Source organism: Hesperophylax consimilis, chromosome 6 (genome assembly GCF_061612785.1).
Source record: "Hesperophylax consimilis isolate HC1 chromosome 6, BYU_Hcon_1.0, whole genome shotgun sequence".
Classification (NCBI taxonomy): Eukaryota; Metazoa; Arthropoda; class Insecta; order Trichoptera; family Limnephilidae; genus Hesperophylax; species Hesperophylax consimilis.
The window spans coordinates 32681829-32704475 of record NC_142841.1 but is presented as its reverse complement, the minus strand read 5'-3'; the positions used below and the strand labels follow the sequence as shown (position 1 = coordinate 32704475).

The 22647-nt window shown below is 34.7% G+C and overlaps 1 protein-coding gene and 1 pseudogene across 1 annotated transcript; one reads left to right on the top strand and one right to left on the bottom strand.

The window, feature by feature from the left end:
- Positions 1–753: 753 nt before the first annotated feature.
- On the bottom strand, positions 754–4463 carry LOC149423224 (uncharacterized). The gene is made up of 4 exons (XM_089632919.1): positions 4326–4463; positions 2941–3037; positions 1999–2174; positions 754–1399 (listed from the first exon to the last, which is right to left on the bottom strand). Exons 2-4 carry the CDS (start codon positions 3027–3029, stop codon positions 1206–1208), a joined length of 459 nt encoding a protein of 152 aa, XP_089489045.1. The 5' UTR covers positions 3030–3037; positions 4326–4463; the 3' UTR covers positions 754–1205.
- A 14126-nt stretch (positions 4464–18589) lies between these two features.
- Positions 18590–20410, top strand: LOC149423223 (uncharacterized; annotated as a pseudogene).
- Positions 20411–22647: the final 2237 nt, after the last annotated feature.

Sequence of the window (22647 nt, the reverse complement as noted above, 5' to 3'; positions counted from 1 at the left end):
TCTCCCTTGAGTCGAATTACATCAAATTGTCAATTATTTTATAAAAAAATATAAGCGTAAACTACAATTTTTTTTTCAATAGATCTGTATGAATGCTTATAAGAAACACCTTTTAAAAATAAATTTTACTTTTTTTGTTTCTTATAAAATTATTCACAAAATAAATAAAAACAATTTTTGTGCTAAAATCGACCGTTTCTAGACTTCGTTTGCCAAGCGATTTTTATGCCCATTACCTATGTTCGTAGTGATACAAAGCATGCTAATAATACACACATTTCTGGCTTGTGCATTCCTCATAAGCAAGGCTACATAATTTAGTTTCTTAATAAAAAATATTTATTGTGTCCAAATAGTATCAGTGAATTTTTGTTTGTTAAAGTCGTAGTTTACGAAAGTCTTTGCATTATATAAAATGCATTCAATTAGGTTTTCGTGACGTTCAAGACTAAAAATGGTAATTTTGTCTTACAAAAAGAATATTTCATACCCCAAGTTCCCCCTCCCTTCTTTAGATAGCATCCTTAACTTCTCAATCGCCAAAAATACCAATGGGATTCGTAAAAATTGTATCCAATGAGCGCCGGCATATCTTATGGATAATCTGAAAACGCTTCCATGATAACTATTATGAAGACGATGTAAAGACAACTTGAAACTAATTACAAAAGTTTAAAAATACAGACACAGACTCAGAACAGGAAACCCTTTAATTTTGAAATTGAATTTATACTTTACTTTACTTTACATGAACCGACTTTGCGATTTAAACTAATAAAAAAATTTGACCCAATGACATTTTAACACACATTTAAAAAGTGGTATAAAGTTATGGAAAAAATTAAACTCTAAACATAACCTACCCAGTTTTTGTTTCATTACTTTTCGTGTCTGTATAATTTTTTTTTAATGTATGTTGAATTGTGATGTTACCTCTGGAAACATACTTTCTGTTTGTGGATTTTTAACCTCGGCACACTACAAAGGTCGCAGAAACTCGGCATTCCAATAATATACGCAAGCATTCGTTATACAGCATTATTCCATAAAAAATAAAATAAGTAATTTTTCCATTACATATAATAGGTCAAGAGGATTAAATTAATATATTTAACCCCCTCGGTATCAACTCTCTCTAATTCAATATAAATAAATATTTAGTTTTTAAGATTGTAGGCACGACAACATGTAATATTTCACCTATTTTAGGAAAACACAAATTTGATTGACTCCATTTTCCTCAGACCGCTCCATATTTCGATATATTTGGCATTTTCGATGGGCAATTTAACGTCGAAACTCGCGTAACTCCTACCATTGTAATAAGTGCAGATACAAACATCTTCGGAATCTCCATTGGAACCACAACTCAATAATAACAATATTTCAAATTTTTCACCTGAAAACAATAAGCAATATTTAAAAAATGTTACATTTTTAAAAGGTTTAAAATCGAACAATTTGTTTATAAACCTGTGATATTAATTTGCAAAAATAGAGCTAATAACTATCATTATATTATTATGTTATTGAGACCGAGAAGTAGATTTACAGGTATATTAATACACAACTTGAATTATTATTATTATGAATTTCATCGAATGAATAAATAAAATTCTTATAGCTATGTTTATAATTTCGTTAAAATGTAAAAATATGCACTCTAACTAATAGCAGTTCAGACTTTTCAATTTTAGTTAACTTTTGTTGAACGTCAAGATTTCTATAAATTTTAGTTAACTTTTGTTGAACGTCAAGATTTCTATAAATTTTAGTTAACTTTTATTGAACGTCAAGATTTCTATCAATTTCAGTTAACTTTTATTGAACGTCAAGATTTCTGTCAATTTTAGTTAACTTTTACTGAACATCAAGATTTCTAGCTCACTTGATTGGTTCAGACTTGTCAATGTGCTTTCAGGTTTAGAGTTGATCAATTAAAATGAAACGTCAACCCGCTGATAATCCAAAATTAAGTTTTGTTTAAATAATGTTTACCTTTGATAATGTGGAGGTTCTCTTCATTGGTTGGGTTTTGCCAATCCCCATTGTGTCTATAATTAAATGAGGCCATGCTTGCTCCTTCTGCGTCAAACTTCACCTCGTAATTGTAAACCACCTCACTCGGCTCTTCTTCGCTGTCATTCCGATCACACACCAAGTTTAGTGAGAAACTGAAAGAATAATTCTAAATGAATGCTTTGCATCATAATTAAGAAATAATTAAAATTAAACTACGATTATTTTGGGTGATAAAGCTTGAGAACAGAAGAATCTGCTGCCTCTAAATTTTGAGAAAATATAAATAACGAACTAACCCCGAACTGCTAAATCACTATTTTCGATTAATCTTTATACCCAATTGGTTTATTTTATGAATACCAACAAATATGCTCTAGATAAATTGAAGCTTTTCCTATCGTTTTCCTTGAGTAGAATTTAAATAAAAATTTAAATTACTCCGTATAAAATATAAATATTAACTACTAAACAATGTATTTTTTCAATAGATATGTTTGAATGCATAAATGAAACAACTTTAAACAATTCAATATTATGGCTGAGAGTATCTGTAACAGTTTCCCTAGATTAACTTTTTTGGTTTCTTATAAAAAATTTTTACCAAATAAATACAACCACTTTTGCGCTTGAAATCGAGCGTTTCTAAACTCCGTTTGCCAAGCGATTTTAATGCCTATTACCTATTTTCGTGATGACATAAGGCATACCAAGAATATACCCATTGTTGGCTTGTAGCTTCCTCTATGAGGAACTGAAAGCGTAATTTTAATAGCATTTTTAATGCAGCTATAATATTATTTCCACGCGACAGAAAGTTATACCCTCTATACTAGGTACTGCAAGTGGCTTGACAGCAGTTGAATTTATTATCAAAAAATTGATAGCTTCAGTTATTACTTATTATTAAATTCATATTACCTTTCTGCATCCTCGTCAAAATATCCTTCCAATAATATCTTGTCTCCTTTCAGAATAGTTTTGGGAAGACGGCCGGTAAACTGAGTCATGATTAGATCTAGAAAATAAGGCGTTGTTTAGGTACTAAATGTAAATAAATACGTGTATGGTCGTTGGGGTAAATGCGTGGGCGGGGCAATTGTGTTAATTCGAACGTCCTTTTCAATTTTAGAATAATTCCGAAAAGTTTCATCGAAAAAGTAATATTACAACTGTTTTCTAGAATGGATAAATGAGCGATGCACCAGTCCTTGAAAAAATTGAAATCGGAAAAGGCGTGATGTTTTGGGAGGGATTATAGAATACTTAACTTTTCATGACAACCAATAAACACACACACTGGTAAAAAATTTTTAAACTACAAAAAATGCAACAAAATTAGCCCTTGCTAATAATGTTATAAGATTATTAAAATACGCTGTACCTAAAACATCGACGTCTTAATTGGTAGAATATGCGTAACTTAGCACAAAAAACTGTTTTTAAGCTCTTACGAAATTTAAAATTTAACACGATTTTTTTTAAATTATGTGACACCTCACAAAGGTGCCTTTGTCTGTACAGTGTAAAGACGGGGGAGCTATGTCGTCACCGGTTGGGCTGCGTGGTGATGCGGGTTAAGGAAGGGGCTGTAGGAAAGGATTTATTAATGCCAGTTTTGAAGAGGTCCAGAATATACGTCCCACGATTTACACCAAATGGTCTTATTAATTTTCAAGGTAGATATTTTAAAATCACTTTAAGCCGTGTTTCATACATTTGTGATGACTGATGACTTTAAAATGTTAAAGATTTGCATTTACATAAATAAAAACACCCAGGCTCAGACCTGTGAATAATCAGGGGGTACCTACTCTGAATCAATACAATCAACAAATCAATTCCATTTTTGAAAATGGCTCAATCAAAATAATTTTCTGTTAAAATAACACGTTATTGGTACTTTATCGCGTCTCTGAATTCTTCACTCAATCAGTTCGAATTTTTCAAATGACCCTTAAATTCTCTTAGATTCAGAGTTACCCAAAACGCACAGAAAACTGAAATCATGTATTTTTTATGGTTGCTAGGTACTTGCTATGTATGTATTTGAAAACAGACTCTAAAATTACATTTTTAGAACACCTTTTACCTTCTCACAATGAAATAATACAAATCTACATTTTACCATTATTATTAATATACAAACACATTATAAGATACACCAATTTGTAATGTAGACAAGGCTCAAAAAAAATGTTGAGCCTTAGAATAAAAAAAAATGTTTAAAAAGTGATTCTCCAGTTTCTCTTTTGTACTACGAGTTTCCCGAAAACATGAATAATAGTGAACACACAAAAACTTACCTTGATCGTCTATTAAAACAAAACAAAATAATTTATTTTTTACACTAAAAATCAATTAGGTATAATTATGTTACTTCAATTAACTTAAGTAGGTAATGGAATAATAATAGCGAGTACTGTAACTAAGGAAGACCTCCTTCGCCAGGCGACAAGGCTAATGACACCTCAACAAAATAATCGACCCATTTAAGACATTGAAAAAGACGATGACTCAATAATAATGTGCATCACTGCGGGAGTAAATCCAGACCATTAATCCATTAATCCATCTATTTTAATAATCGTGGGCCTCTGCGGTATCGTAGCGGTAAACACTACACTAGCTTTCTTCAAAACTGAAATTCCCATCAAAACCACAAAGTACATACATATTATGACTTAGGGGGAAGTCCCGTAACGCTGGACGGCACCTAGCGCTGGACACTCGTACTATCTCGGCACGCTACAACCCGTGCGATTCAAAGACGGCGACAGGGGTGCGGTGGAGCGCAACAATACAGGGTCACGGGACACGGCTGACCAGTGACCACCAGTGACGCAAAAGGCCGCGGTGGGAGCTGGCGATTGCTGTTTTTGGCGGGAGAACGATGTGTTACTTAAGATCCAAGTAAGTGTTACTGCTAAGTTTTAATGTGTACGTGTTTTTGGTTATTATTAATAAAGACAGTAGTCCATTATTATTTGTAGATAGTGAAAGTTTTTGCTGATTTCCAAACCAGTTTTGATACTAAACACATAATTTTGGCGATTCCTTGTCCCATAGTAACGGACATAAAGGTGTCCCTTAACACCGGACAAGGAACAAGTTTTTTTTTCTCGTAGGTATGTACACTTTTTATAATAATTGTTCAAAACTACAACGGCCGATAAAGGAAAACAAACCAAGGGCTTGATGGTCAAAGGAAAAAAGTGGAAAGAAAAAGGAACCATTAACTCCAATACCTGAACCTGACACAGACCACAACGAAGACTGGATACAGTGCTCTAGCTGCAATGGTTGGGTACATGAAGCATGTGCAGACATCCCTGAATGTGCAGATTCCTACATATGTGATCGATGCAGATTGTTTTGAAAGTGTCCGGAGCTGGGGGTTCGAACTTAAGTCCGTCTGGTAGTAGGTGCCACTTGCAAGAATTGCATTTTTTATCACCAAATTTTAATTTAGTTTTATAAAATAGTTTGTGCAGAAGTTGCATTTTTGTTGACTTTATACTTAGTTGAGTTAATTATTTCATAAATTAAGAGATTTTTCTGGAAGTGGTTTTAATTTTATTTTCTTAAAACCTTAGGTGTCCGGCCCTGGGGGACTTCCCCCTACTTAAGACGGGACAACACCCTAATCGGAACCTTGGCGATGTAAGTGAAGAATTCATGCGCAAAAATATGCGACGTCAGGCCCTGGTCTATTAGATTGGTGTTGGTGTCTGATTCCTGGTGTATTCGACAGAACTGCGGTTGTATTTGCCCTTGAAAGTCTCTAAAATAAAGTGGGAAACGACATCGTTGAAGAATTTTTTTTAAAGATATTCGAGAGGCGTAATGAATTTTCCCTGGCAGGCCTAGAAAATTAATCTTTCTGTGGGGTTTATTTTAATTACTTCAAAAATCTCTGATGTTTTGTTTTTGCTATGTAATATTTGGCCAATGAGGGAAATTTGAACAACTAGATGTTATACAGAATAGAGCTATGAGATGTATACTGGGAGCAGCTAAATTGGATTCCAATAAAAAAGAGACTGTTATTTAATGTGTTCATTTTTGTGCATAAAGTCATGAATAACCAAATACCAAAATATTTTAAGGATGAAATTGTTTTTAGTAGAGATGTTCATAATTACGAAACCAGAAATGTAAATAGAATTAGATTGCCACTTATGAAGAAATCAAAATCACAAACTGTACAAAGGACTAAAGATGTATGATGAAAAGAAATGTTAGTTGTTTATTTTTAACTAACTAACTAACTAACTAACCATCACGCCGTTTCCCCGCAGGGGTAGGCAGAGAGGACGGACCGCCAAACAACTCGGTCTTGGCACACACTCCTTGCCTCATTCACATTCATACATCGTCTCATACATACTCTTCTATTAATCTGACTCTTGACATGGCCCGACTATTTTTTAAATATTTTAAATTTCAAAATTAAATATTATATTGTTTATATTAGTTTATATAAACTAACTCAATAAATAGTAATAATAATGTTTCTAAACGAAAAACTAGCTATTCTTGGAAAACTACTTATGGTAGATTAAATACCATTTTTATAAATAAATAAACACATATTTTATTTTATTTATTACATTTGTTTACAGACACAAAAACACAGTGTTTAATACGAACTGAAAAGCAGTAGCAATGAATGAAGAAAATGGTGTGTATCTAGCTACAAATTAGCCACACCCGAATAAAGCCTTAGACACATTACGCTATATTATTTGGGTGTGGCATGTACATGTTATATGTTGGGGTGACACACTACGCTATAATATTCCTCAGGAGAGGTGATGAGATCAATTGGGGAACTGCCGCGGAATATCATTTCTTTGTATGGGATCGGTCACTTTGATAGATGACAGCCGCGTTATTACAGCGCTCCGTAAATTGTTCTGACCCCCTCTCCTGCCTAATGTATGTAAATGGATATAATTGGACTTTCCGGTATTAATTTTAGTAAAATGTATTTATGTTCTTTAAAGGAAAGGAAAAGCAAATTTTATGCTGGGCGGTACTACAGTATAATGTTTTGATCAGAATTCATCTTCCTAAATGTGATTTGTCCCTCGGTAAAAGACAGATTTCGAATAATGTAAATCCAATAAGAAAAGTTCGATTAGGATGTCTTGAAACACTTCGCGTAGCGGAGTACATTTTGTATTTATAGGTAAGATCTCTATACAAGTTCAAAATTAAATCAAATTTGTTGGGTGGCGACAACTCGTAAAGGAAAGCTCAATAACCACTTAAGAAGATGGGGAAGTGTGGTTCAATTGACCCCATCATCGTCGATTGAAACAGTATGTGGGGTTGATTGAAACACTGAAATATCTTTGGAATTATTAAGTTATTTTAATCAGTGTTTAATATTTTCGCTATAATAACAGTGCTCGGTGAAATCCTTAAGAGTCATTAAACATAACATGAATATTTTTTAAACCACAAATATAAATGTTTTGAAATAAAAAACTTAAAACATGTTTTTAAATGGCGTACGTTTAAGTATTAACTAACTAATGGGTACATTAGTTTAACTGCGATATTATTCTGGAGCAGAATAGAACGGTACAATAATACAATAATACATTTTTTTTTATGTTGATGATTCATTTTAATGCTTAACATATGAGTATGCTTTGTCTAGTTTACAATATTTTATTTACACTGCAAGCCAAAACACTGTGCACAGTGGGCTGAAAATCGCTTTGTTAATAATGATAATAAAAATGTTAGATAGCAGTTTCTATGTTTTTACGTTGGCAACATTAGTCCAGCGCAAATTTTTTGTGGTTTCATAATCTGTAGTCGTGGTGTTTTTGGATTTACCATCATGTAATATGTTTGTTCTACATTGATGTTGATTAAATGACAAAATTGTTTAAAAATTATATAATTATTTTGATTGTTTGACCTGAGAAACCATTTTGCATTTTCAATGCATTTTGAAAATAGGTATTTTGCATTTTGCATTTGAAATGCTTTTCTAAAAACCATTTTGCATTTTGCATTTTCAAATGGAAAAGTTTTGACCCATTTCCATTTTGCATTTCAAATGGTTTTGGGTACCCATTTTGCACATCTCTGATATTGACTTATTTGACGTGTTGGGAATAAGCTGACGTAGCTCAGTGGTCCAGAGCACCCGACCGGACATCATAAGTGCGATTCACGGGTTCAATTCCCGTCGGCGGCATTTATTTTTACTCGGGAGATATGTTCAATTTGTATGGATATTTCAGGCGACTAATTATTGCTTATAATAATTTGTTATGATCTGAGATTCTATAGGTAGGTACTGTCAATCTAAAAATTACTTAACCAGGGGCTCTAAACGCCGGATCCCCCTAGTTCAAAATTAGGTATGAAAAATGGATTGTATAAATAGCAAACGAAACTTCTAATCAGAATAAAGGTGGAAACACATTATTAAAACCCGACGCGACCCGATGAAACGCGATGCGTGTTGAGTCGAATCAAATGTATTGTTTTCTATAGACCAGAATCACACTATGAACATCCGACGGGACGCCATGCGCGCACACGCCACCCCATCGCCACCCGATCCAGACGTGCCAGGTCGGTGTGTTGCCCATGGTGGGGGTAAACACGTCACCCGACGCGGCCTGCGCAGTATGTTTCTAGACAACACCCGACGCCACGTCAGTCGTTCGAGAACTGTCACAGAGCATATACGGAATTTATGCCAATTTATTTAGTGAAATGACCGACAAAAAATTAATTGAGTTGGTAAAACGATATCCTGTTCTATATGACATGAGTTTAGCTACATACAGGGATCATACGGTGAGAAATAATGCATGGGAAGAAATTGCCGAGCAAATGAATACACGCGGTAAGTTTTATTAAAAATATTATTTATTTTACAAAACAAATTGATATTGTATACGCCTATATCATTGTAGTAACTTTTGGGAGAGTTGCATGTTTTTAATTTTGTCTACCTCTCCTCACAATATCAAGTTGCCACGGAACGGCGCCTTCAGTACTAAAATAATATTCCTTGAATTTGTTTCTTACTGAAAAAGCATACTGTGTGGACTTTCTACGAATGAGATTTAAGTGCTCAAAAGCTGTAGATTCTGTCAAATTCGCCTGTAGTGAATCATCACAGTCTGAAGGCAAATCATCCGTGCCTAAATAATTATGTAAGCAACATGTTGCCAGAATAATTTTGTCCGGTTGAACTGCCATAGGACCAGCAAAAACATAATCTTGATCTCAATATGCCAGAGGCATTCTCGACTATACGTCGGGCACGACTAAGCCGATAATTGAATATTTGATTGGGTTCATTGTTACGAACATCATTCTTGCTGTAGGGTCGCATTAAAAGTGGTTTCAAGGGAAAAGCTTCATCTGCAACAATCACATGTGGCAATGGTTCTGAATTTAGAGTTAATGGTTTAGGGGCGGGAAATTTTAACTTTCCATCTTGTATTAATTTGCCTAAGCCGGACTTTTCAAATATTCCACCATCACTGTTTTTACCATATGATCCGACGTCTATGACTAAGAATCTATACTTTGGATCTACTAAAGCCAGTAGTACGATTGAATTTGTCCCCTTATAGTTCCAATAATTCGAGCCACTATTTATAGGACAAGTAATGATCGGATGTTTTCTGTCTAGTGCCCCACAGCAATTGGGGAAATTCCAATAATTTCTAAAACCATTTTCAGATTCTTCCCACATTGCAGTTGTAGGTTTTGGCATATGAATTGGTCCCATTTTCTTCCAAATTGCATCACAAACGTTTTGTACTATTTCTCGTACGGTACTGAATCCCATTCGATAGTTGAATCCTAACGATCTGAATGAACTACCCGTAGCTAAAAACCTATAACAGAAAATAAATAATATGATTATCTTTTGTTTCAGTGGAAGACATAAAAAATAAATGGGGAAAATTAAGGAACTGCTTTACCAATGCATTAAAAAGACATCGCAAGAAGAGTGGTCAAGCAGCAACTAATATAGTTCCTTGGAAATTTGAAAAACAAATGGAATTTCTGTTGCCACATATTAAAGGGAGATCCATAGTTACAAACTTAGGTGATACATATGTTGACGATTCAACACAAGATTCTGAATTGCAATTTTCTGAAGATTCTGCAATTTCACCTTCTCCCACCATTCTGCATACAACAAGGACCTCTTCAAGGGCATCTGCTGCAATTTTTACTCCGAGACGTACAAACAAAAGTGATAATAATTTATTAAAAGAAATGGTTGATGTAATGAAAGCGTCGCAGGACATGAGACAGAAGAGATCAGCAACTGATATGGACGAAAATGACTATTTCTTTTTATCAATGAGTAAACAAGTAAGAAAGTTACCTAAAAAAGACCAAGCTGAAATTAAATTTCAATTACACAAGCTTATACACGATTCGGAAATGAAAATGTTAAATAATCGTGTATGAATTCTGAATACTCCGATTAATGTAACTGAGAACAAAATAATTCTAAATAAAAATAAACCATTGGATTGTAAAACCAGGACAAAGTACATAAACACGCATTATAATACCAGAAGAAGAAAACACAGATGAATAACCAAGCAACAAGTGATTCTATGTACATATATAATTTAAATACAAATAATATAATGTCAAATCCAATTTCCACTCAATATAGAAATGACGATAATTCACTACATATCAGTTCAATATGAAATTCCACAAATACTCAGACTCTGAACAATCGCAGGAAGAAAATTTAAATTTGAAAGAATTTTATAACAATGTTGGTCACAATGATATTCTATAGTTATAATAATTGTTTTTTTCTATTAGGTACTTACCTAAGACAAATAGCAGGTCTTTCTTTACAGCTAATGGCTTCGCGAAATGTCGCGTCTTTCTTGTGTATGTCACTTTGAATAAATTCGTGTTTTTCTTCAAATTGTGTTTTAGTAACCCGAAAATACATATGAAATCTTTCATTATCTTGAAGTAAGTCTGGATACAGAGTATGATATTCACCACATATACTTCTCTTTTGATTTATTTCATGAACCCAGTAACGCCTAGTTATTCTCTTTTTCTTGAGTCGTTTAAGTATCATATATGTACCCATAATTTGCATCAAATCTTCTTCAAAGTCTTCATCTGACTCGTTATTTATTAAATCCATAGTACAAAACCATTCACTTCCAGTACTTCCACTGCTGTTAGCTAACTGTATTCAGAAATTGCTAGTATGCCGTAGCGTCGCGTGTTGGTAATGTGCACGGTGCATATCGGGTGTCGAGACGTGGCGTGTAATAATGTGTTTCTTCCTTCTCTCAAATTATGCGTACAAAAGAACCGTATGAAATAAATACTTTAAAAATATAATTTATTTCAATGAAATAATCCTGAGTTTTTCATATCAATAAATAAAATGTGTTATAAAGAAAGCTCTGGTTTTTTATCATTTATATGAAAAAAAATTAAAACCTGGGTTTTTTAATTTATTTTTTTACATTAGCTCCACGCAAAAGGCCCAGTTGAAAATATTTTCCCTCACGGCCTATGTCATCTCTGGGGATGCTGTGTGAAAGGTTTTTATAAGAAAGGGAAGGGAAAATATGTGAAGGGGGTGTAGGAATCTTATATGTAATTTATTTATATAATCTGGTTTTTATTGCTTTGCTTATGTTGTGATGGAGGACTCAGCCAGGCGAGGAATTAAACACACTACGCCTGGGTCGGTCCCAAACGCGATGTCAATTCAGCCACCGATCGGTGAAATATAAGGGATTTAACGCGAAAATAATATTGAACAGCAGTATTTTCCAAAATCGTAAACGCTAAAAATCGCTTATTATTGTCATTAAGTTTAATCGAAAGGTTTGTTGAAAAAATGAGCATTAAAATCGGTAATTGTGGGTAAAAGTTTACCAAAAAATCAATTATTGAGAAGAATGAAGCCATCATGATTGCGTCGATTTTTAGCCAATAAAATAAAATAATGACTGTCTTTGTAGAAAACCACTCTGTTATGATGGTAGGTATTTACATATATGTATTAAGTATGTAAAATGCGTAACTAAACTTTTATAGCAATCAAATCAGTAACGGGAACAAAAAAAACCTAGAAGCAACTTAACGCGAGCACAATCTCGCCAGCCAATCGTGTCTTGTTTATTGGTATTTGAATTTTCACACAACTTAAGTGAAAAAAAAATTGTTGGACGAATAATCCAATATATGAATAATACGCATACCGTCCGTCGCACGCATATATCTGAAAAAAAAAATGGTGGATCGTGAATCATAAGCGTGAATGAATTGTCGTTACGTGGGTGTCTAGACCAGTGTTCCGCAAACTTTTTATGTTCACGGTACACCTAACTAATCAAGAAATTTTAACGGTACACCAAAGAAAAAAAAACAAGGTAAATTTTGGATAGGATGGGCTAGGCTTATTACAAATAACGGCGAACTTTGAGGGCAAACTACGAAAGCTGCATGTCATCATAATTTAAAAATTTGTTTGGCAAAGTAGGGTTTGTCTAGCCGGGTTTGTGTAATTATGATTGATATTTATCACATAACAGTGACAGAATGACCGCGAACTGTCACCGAATCGGTTCGAGAAGTGAATTTTAATTTTACGCAATTGATAATTAAAATGCATCTTTTTCCGCCGCCACCAAGCCAAAAAGTTTCCTTTTATAGTAATTACGGCATATCCAAAGTTTTTTTCTAAAAATTATTCGTAATAAGCGTGGCCACTCCGAACCAAAATTTACCAAAAACAATATTTTATTAATATTTATTATTAAAATCAATATAACATGAAAAGATGTTTGATGTGAAATGTGAGCCTGTTTAACTGAACACAGACGATCAAAATTTGGAACAATCGTTGATAACGCTGCTCGCATCTCTTCGTCGATCGTCCTCAGGCGTTCTCTTTTTATTTGACTATATCGTTGTGAGAGTTGAAAACCCCAATTCGCATAAATAGGTCGTGGCAAATGGTAATAGAATTGCAATAGCTCGCTTTGACAGCAGTGGATACTCATTTTTTACGTGGAGCCAAAAATGTGCTAACTCTGTTTCAGAAAATTTTAATTTTAGTGTCCGATCAGTTTTAAGCTCCATGAATTCTTCCTGCTCGTTTATTGGTAAATGTCCAAGGGAAATGCTTTCCGAAAATGGATTTCTTACCCAGTCCATAGGTTGCAGGTCACACTTAGGAAAATATGAGTTTTTTCTGCTAATAGCTCCAAGTGTTTCACTATCAAAGCCTGCACTTTTTTTTCTGAATCGGCAGCCATGACATTTGGAAACATTTCGTTACTACCATTGGTAGCGTGGCTGATCCATAGCACCAACTTAGCGCGAAAGCTTTCAATCTTGTCCGAAGACGTTAAAATGTTACAATTTCTTCCTTACATTTTTTTGTTCAGCTCATTTAATTGAGCGAATATGTCCGCCAGATATGCAAGTTTTGCTACCCATTCTTCTTTTTTAAATAGAGAAGCAAAGTCTGAACCCTGGGTTTCTAGAAATGTCTGGGTCTCATTTTTCAGCTCGTAAATCCGAGAAAGCACTTTTCCGCGAGAAAGCCATCGTACTTCTGTATGAAACAGAAGTGACTGATGATCTGCTCCCATTTCCTGACACAATGCATTAAACAGACGAGAGTTCAGCGGTCGCGACTTGATGTAATTGACAATTTTGACGACTTCTTGTAAGACAGACAACAATTCATCAGGCAGAGACTTCGTCGTCAGTGCCTCTCTGTGTAAAAAGCAATGTAAATTTTTAATATTAGGATTTTTTTCAGAAGCCCTGGTTATAAATCCCCTAATTTTTCCTGTCATAGCTGCTGCTCCGTCTGTGCAAATGCTTAAGCAGTTGCGCCGCACAGAAAAGTAAAGACCGATTTACAGAGCACTTTGTGAGAAGTGACGCGGGACTCGCGGCACACTTACAAATGGCCACGGCACACCAGTGTGCCGCGGAGCACACTTTGCGGAACACTGGTCTAGACCGCTCAGACCGCAACTTCCCTATTACCGTAGACCGCTACGAAGACAATAATAGGCACTGCCAAACGTACACTTCGGAGCGGCGGTACCACGCGCCACTTCCTGCCGCCGCGTAGAAAAGTAAAGTCCGAAAGTATGTAAAGGCTTATGGTACGTATAAATTTGCGAACCGAAACGCGAACCGAGCCACGAATTACGGGAAAGGAAGCTACAAGCCAAAATTTTGTTTATTCATGGTATCCCTTACATTGTAGGTAATAGGCATTAAAATCGCTTGACAAACGGAGTCTGGAAACGTTCGATTTCAAGCACAAAACTGGTTTTTATTTATTTTTTAAATAATTTTATAAGAAAGCAAATTTTTTGAAGTGAAACTTCTTTACGCGCGTCATGCAATTTCGAGGACCGGAGTAAAACCGACTCATGACCGAAACGAAAATGCGGGTACCCCCACCACCGATTAAAGTTCATTTGATCTAGTCAAAGTTTTGAAGTAACATATAAATGCTTCTTAGCTCATCCCGACAACTGGCGTTGGTGGTGTAATGGTCAGCATAGTTGCCTTCCAAGCAGTTGATCCGAGTTCGATTCTCGGCCATCGCACATTATTTTTTTGTTTTTAACGCCTTTTTCATTCAATATCTTATTTTTTAGTAGGTCAGAACATTTTTTAAAAGAAAATAATATTGCAAAATAATAAAAACACTTATCTCACTGTGATAAAACATTACTCCGCTAGAGCGCGCTTTGCGTTATTGTGTTGGATTAAAATTATTATCTAATCCGTATATTATGATAATTGTATTACATTTATTTAATTAATTTATTTATTTTGATAATATGTAATAATTTACAGAAAAAAAAAATTAAAACTATCTCCCTCTGATAAAATATCCGTTCGCTAGAGCGCACTACGCGATCTTGTGTGGGATTCTATTTCTGTACATTGTACATTATTTTTAAAAATATATTATATTTTGGGTGTGATGTAGGTAACATTATAAAACATAACAAGCTCTCATATTTTCAGAACCTACATAATATAATCAATTTATGCGGCTTTGCTTACAGTTGGTGCTCAGCGTGGTTGGCTTTCAATCAGTTAAGCGAGGTTCGATTCTCGGCTGTGGCATTTTTGAAGTGAAACCTTGTTGAGGTGGGGGAGCCGCTCACGAACGTTCTCTCTCTTCTCTTCTTTCCTCTCTCTCAGACACCAGCGAACTGCGCCACGCCAAGCATCAGCTGAAACTAGAAGTTTCACTTCTGTCTTGCGTAGGCTTGACACACCCACTTTTTTTTTTACTAATTTACAGTTAAATTTTTTATTGAGTAATTTATTTTTTTGTTTGTATTCTACTCAAGCGAAACGATAGGAAAACCTTCAATTTATCTAAATTATATTTTTTGGTATTCATAATGCACACCAATTCGTTATAAAGATTAATCAAAATACTGATTTGGCATTAAGCTTCGCCTTAATTCGTGACTCGATTCGCGTTTCGGTTCGCAAATGTATACGTACCATTACAGCGCAGTCCAATGGGAGAGCAGTGGTGGCTCGTGACTTTTGGGAGTAATAGAGTGCTAATGTTAAAATAAAATGGCATTATCGATGTTGTAACAGAGATGTTTTTTTAAATTTTTTCCGAAAATTGGATTTTGTGTATGAAGATTTTCAGAAAACCGGTGCAGTGCAATGCCAAAACTGAAAATTTCTTAAAATCTTTTGAAATTAATTTTCATGCTACAACAACATCAATAATTCCATTGTATTTAATATTAACACTCTAATACACCCAAAAGTCACAAGCCGCCACTGACCAGTAGTAGGATGAAACCGGTCTGGTTGAAAATAAAATTTGATTAAAATATATATTATTTACGAAATAAAAATTTGAGTTCCTTCGTAATGCATTGTTACCATATATCCCTGTTTCCTAATATTGCAAAAAGCTTCACAGAAATTGGTGATGCAAAAAAAGGGTAAAATGGATTTATATAGCTAAGAAACCAACCTAATTCTGTAAATTTAATTACTTTCCTGGCGCTAGATGCCACTAGTCGTACCATATTACAGGTCGACTTCTTATTTCAAATAAATAAAAAAGTGACCACTTATTCATCTTGTATTTGCATCAACTTTTATGAACAACTTTTAATAATTCTTGTTGACAACTACGAGACTCCAGAACTTCAGACTTCGACAGAAACACCTCAATTAGTTTTTAGGCTAACCTCATTATTTTGATTTCTATAAAATTCGTACTTACCACAAGATTGCATTCCTTTGGAGGTCACTTAATCTCTGATAAAAGGGTCACTCATTTCTTGACACAATTCCATTTGTCAAAAAAAGGAGAAGATCATTGCTGATTAAAGACTACCGATCAGAATAAAAATGTTGCTCAAAATGGCTTTAGTCATGTTTAGAGACTAAATCTGAATAGCCAGGTGGTTTATAACTCATTCCAATCTCTTTCCCCTAATTACAACATTGTGGAAGCTGTAGCCCCACCGGTTCTATGATAACTCAACATAATGACAATTCAATTTACCTTTAAAAAGTGATATAAAGTCAAAAAGCGATGAAAATAATCAACCTACTAAAGATAGTTTTTGTTTCATCACTTTTCCTAACTTTATATCACTTTTTAAGGGTGTGTTAAGTTGTCCTTTTGATGAGTTATCCGGTCACCATGAAATGCATAATACAGCACACTGTGTACATATTTTCAGTGTAAGTACCTATGCGATTTGTTTTGGCAAGTATGCAATTTTTCTGTAGGATTTTATTGTTTTAAATTATTAATTTTTATTAAAAAAAAATTACTTAAATTTACTAAAGGTAAATATGAAATATGTTTCTTGATGCTAATTAATACTTACCTAACTGAGAATAACTCTTGATTTGGAAGGGAGCATTATCATGAGTTGTACACATTAAATAATTTCGGTAATACTACCATGAACGTACATTATTGTACAGAAAATCAGATACCTATAAATTAATTATTGCAAAAAAATAAAATACACATATATTTTATACTGATTTTTTCCACACAAACAAATTAGTTTGAAATAAGGTTCATTCTTAAAAATTTTGTAACATTTTCAGCTTGTATTTCTGTAGGGAGTTCATTTAATGCAGAGGTTCCCAAACTTTTTTGCCCCGTAGACTTGCCACACACTTGCCAAATTTTTTTTTTCCGTAGACCCCCTGCTTGCTGAATATTGAATTTTCCTAAAACTATTAACGTCCCATGTGATAATCATTTATTTTTTTAGTAAAAATATTCCCTTCCCTTGCCTGTCCAACAACCAGGTGGCAGTATAGTTCCTCTGTCTTTACATTTTGCGGACAGGGGCACCCTTGTGAGGTATTACACCAAATGAAAATGAAGCAGGATAAGCAATGGGAATTTCTTTCCGTAGCTAGCCCTACAGAACTGCCCCTTAAGTTCTTTGTCAGTGCTTATTCCGGTCAGTTCTTCTTGTCACATGATATCCGATTCTTCAACGTTGCATTTCTATAGTCAAAATGTCCTCAAATTTAGTTTTGAAGTCTGTGTGAAGGGCATTTAAATGTTGAACGTCATTATTACCCTGGACGTTTTTCAAAAACAAGTCAAAATCAAAAACAACTTGGAAAATTCGTGGCTTCCAATGTGCAATGTTTTGCTTGAATATATTAATTCTGACGAGAATAGGAATGTAGACTTTATTTATATAGGGTGAGTGATACAGCTATTGGCCATGCTACAGCAATGGGCCTTTTCAAATTTGAAAGCATATAATAAGACTTACGGCGTCTCTATCACATAGCATCCTTCGTAAACATGTAGTGTTATCCTTGTCTTTCACTCACAAGTTAAATATTTTACCACCATGCGGCCCTAGTGTAGTTAATGGCGTCTTCTCGAAGTGTCTGCTAATTTTGCTGTCCTTTCTTAACATTTTGTTAAGGTATTTTGTTTGTGTTATTTAGATATAATAGTCAGAGAATGTGTTTTTTTGTAATTCCTTCTGATTTTATGTGTAAATGCTTTATTGTAAGTGTCGTTGCTGTCTTTTTTATTCATTTTTAGTCAAAAATTGGCGGTTTTATGTGGGTGTCTAATAACTGTCACTTCAAAACATATAATCTATAGTTATTAGCCCCCCCGGCCAATTACTATGATTTTTGGGAAAAAATGAATTTGGTTTATTTTCACAATGGACGAAAAATGCAAAAAAACGGCTTCGCTGTGTAAATTTGAAGTAAATCAGACAACAAATAACAGTAATTGGCCGGGGGGCCAATTACTGGGTTAAAGACCTGCCAATTACTAGGTATATCATTTTTTTTCCTCAATTTTAGTTGTTCGCCCATCATGCCAAAAATACCAAAGTATACGGTCGAACAACTAGATAAGGCCACTGAAGAAATAAGGAGTGGAGTAGCACTGCGGGCTACTTCGAAAAAGTATGGAATACCTAGAGCTACTTAACAATTTAGATTAAAAAATCCCACTACCAAATCCCAATTTGGACCAAAACCGATACTTTCTCAAATGGAAGAGCGAGACCTCAAATTGGCTATGCAATCTATCTAGAAAAAGTTTTCCCCGAAAAAAGGATGACGTATTGAACAGTGTTCAATTTTTTCTCAATGAGAACCCTCGTCCAAATCCCTTCATCAATAATAGACCAGGAAAAGGTTGGATGAAAGCCTTTTTAAGGCGTCATCCAAATATAGTGGCCAGAGCAAGTGAGGCAGTTTCCGGAGCTAGTTTTTGCGTATCTGAAAAAGACATAAGAAAATGGTTCTCACAGATTAAAGACTATACTCACGAAAAGGGACTTAATCTTGTTTTAAAGGACGCCTCGCGAATTTTTAATGCAGATGAGTCAGGTTTTCAGACATGTCCATCCAGTGGTCGGGTATTTGCAAACAAGGGAGACAAAAACATTTATGCAATCGATAAGGGAAATGCAAAAAAAAGCCTAACTGTAATGTTTACATTTTCTGCTGATGGAAAAACAAACCTCCCTATGATAATCTACCCATACAAACGGATACCTGAAAGAATTGGTATCACAGTTCCTAAAGAATTGGGCGTCGGTCGCAGTGATTCAGGCTGGATGACTACAGAAGTATTTTACGATTATATTAAACATGTTTTCCACCCTTACTTAGTACTCAACAAAATTAAACTGCCAGTCATATTATTTGTTGATGGTCACAAATCTCATCTTTCATATGAAGTAAGCTTACTGTGCAATCAATTACAGATATAAATTATTGCACTATATCCTAATGCAACGTGGATTCTTCAACCAGCTGACGTCTCTGTTTTTGGACCTGTAAAGCAAATGTGGAGAAAACCAGTTCGAAAGTGGAATGTGGAAAATCCGGACGAAATTGTTTCCAAATCTAATTTTGCAAGCATATTAAAAACTGTTGTTGATAATATAAAACCAGAATATTTGGTTAATGGTTTCAGGACATGCGGATTGCATCCTTTTAATCCAGACGCCATAGATTACACTAAATGTCTTGCCAATGGATCTCCGCAAATAGAAGATAGTGGTTCAAATACGCAACTAAAAACTATGGGGTAGGACATGTTTTGCAAAATTGTTGGATCAGATAATTTACATAAATTTCAAACTTTTAGGGAAGTTGTAGGCCCGGAAAATAACACAAAAGAATTTCATGTATTGTTTAAAATGTGGAATTTTTTTAACAATAATAATCTTAATGAAACTGGCACAGAAAATGAAAATAATAATATGGATTCCATTACGCTTTGTAACCAAGAATCTGTATCAAATCCTTATACAGGGGAAGATAGTGAAGAGCATCGAAATGTTGATCAAATTTCTAATGTTCCTGGTGATATAAAAGAATTACAAGAATACCTATTCCGCCCCAATGAACCTGCAAGAAAGGGAAAGAGGGATACTGAAAAGAGTCCATACGCTGTTTCGTCAAGGCAGTACCAAGAATGTTTGGAAAATAAAGCAAGGCAAAAAAAGCTTAAAGATGACGAAAAAAATAGCAAAAGGGAAAAGAGGCAAGAACTACAAGACTCCAAGAAAAGAAAAGTACTGGAAGAGAAAGGAAAGAAAAACAGTAAGAAAATTAAAAATAATCCAATCGCTCTATCTACAACAACCAATAATGAGAAGTCCGATCCAGCATCGGCTCAAACTTCAAAGTCTCATCCTGCAAATGACGGTGATTTCATTATTGATGAAAAAGAATGTCGTATGTGTAAGAGACGTATTAAAACAGATTCTTACCTAAAGTGCGAAGATTGCAAAGAACACTTCCATGGCACTTGTGTACCCAAAAAACACGTTCACCATGTCCCTGATAAGAAGACGGCGACATGTTCTTATGTCATATGTGTTTCATGGTAGCTGGTGATCAGTCCGACACAATGTCAGAAGACACAGTGTGCTCCGACATGATGGGCACAGAAGATATTCTAAAATTACTAAACTAAATCTAGCAGCACTTAAGTTATCATTCGCCTTTTTCCCTCTTTTGTTCATGTAGTACGGTCTTGTACCTTTTGATTTTGTATTTTTATCATTAAACTTACTTTTTATTGCAGTAAATAACATGTTTTATTGTATTACATAAAAAAATAAAGAGCTACACCAAAGAAAGTAGAAAATAAGTTCACTAATTCAGGGATTAAAAGCACAATCTCTTTTAACATACTGGGGGGCCAATTACTACAGAAGGTCAGGGCCATTAACTGCGCCAAAGGGGCCAATAGCTGTATTCTGTCCCTTTTTTCATTTCATAAATATTATAAAAATATATGTCAATGTACAAGGAAAACTAATTATCAATACACGTTAAGAAATAAATTACCTACCTATAGGTGTAAATGATTTAAAAAAATGTTAGTTATTGAGACAAAAAAACGATGTTGAAGTTGAAAATTTTCTTAAACGGCCAATAGCTGTATCATTCACCCTACCTCAATTAACAACTTTACGAAATATAAAAATACAAATAATATCAAATAAGTAATTTCTCAGTCTATTATATTTGTGTTAGGTCTATTGTGTCATTTACGGAACTCCTAAATGTTGACTTGAGGTAAATGGGGGTCCCCTCGTATGAACCCCCATTTGAATCTCGTGGACCCCCAAATTTTTTTCTCGCTGACATAGACCCCCAGCATGCCGATATCGACCCCTGGAGGTCCATATAGACCACTTTGGGAACCTCTGATTTAATGCAACTAACTAACCATCACCGCCAAACAACTCCGTCTTTGCACGCACTTACCTCATTCACATTCATACATACTCTTCTATTATTCTGACTCTTGACATGGCCCGACTCGAGTATCTGATTCACTTGATCGTGCCATTTCTTCGTCGGACGTCCCTGATTTCTGCTACCATTCGCATCATATATTATCCTTACACTCCTTTCTTTGCTCATTCGCTCTACATGCCCAAACCATCTAGGCGTCCCTTTCTTAACCTAAGTATGTATAATGGTGTGGGTGCGGTTGTTGAATTGAGTTTAGGGATTATTATTTGTCCCGTCGTTCTCGGTCCAGTGGTCAATATTTTTGTTTCCTCCGCTGCTCATTTTGCCAGGGAATTCCTGTGCCGAGATGAGCAGCTTTACAATTATATTCAATCAATGACTCTATTATTTGCTTATTTTTGTAGATTTGAAGTAATGCATTTTTAAACAGATTCTATTTACAAAACGAAAAAGATTTTTTGTTTTAAACCACTTTATTTTATTATACAGGGTGTATCGGCACTAACCCGACAAACTTTAACCAGCTATTCCTTAGCACATTTGGAGTAAAAAATGTTATGGGCACTTTGCTGTCCGGTAGCTTTTTTTTTTCAATTAAAAACAAAAAAATTAAAAATTTCCACACTACATCACTGTCAATGGCATTGCTTTTCGTGTCCAACAGCTGTTATAAGCAAGTATGTCGAAAAGCGTCTTCGCTCTTTCGCACACACTAAATAATAATAGTTTAAAATGAGACGAATGGTGCCGTGCCATTTCATTGTGATTGTAAAAGTGCGCCAATATAGGTACACACGTGCATTATTCAACGGAATTCGAATAAAATATTGCCAGATGGGTTTTCAAACTTTGACAAAGGATAAAACAGTAGTGACACGTGGTGAAAATATGAATAATAAATTTTTTATTCAAAAAAACGTTACCGGACAGCAAAGTGCACATAAGATTTTTTACTCCAAATATGCTAAGGAATAGCTGGTTAAAGTTTGTCGGGTACGTGCCGATACACCCTGTATACGTCGACCGGTTTCGGTTGTTCCCAACCTTCTTCAGGACAATAAATATTTAAACTAAATATAGTACAGAGAAATCTTATGAGGTAAACAAAAAAGAAAGAGAAAGCATTTTAGAGAAGGGGTGGGGGGCGTCAGAGACAGGTAGGTAGAGGGGTAAGAGAAGGGTGGGGGTTAGATAGGGAGAAAGGGAACAACTTTAAAATTGGACTGGTGGTTAGTTCGAACTGTTTATTTAAAATTGGGGAGTTACTTTTATTTTTATTTGATTTTACTAATTCCAATGCTTCTAAATTAT

Coding starts and splice junctions, on each gene's coding strand:
- LOC149423224 (XM_089632919.1), bottom strand. CDS start 3,029: ATGACTCAGTTTACCGGCCGTCTTCCCAAAACTATTCTGAAAGGAGAC. Junction 2,175..2,940: donor TTTGACGAGGATGCAGAAAG/GTAATATGAATT, acceptor TTATTCTTTCAG/TTTCTCACTAAACTTGGTGT. Junction 1,400..1,998: donor GAACCTCCACATTATCAAAG/GTAAACATTATT, acceptor TATTGTTTTCAG/GTGAAAAATTTGAAATATTG.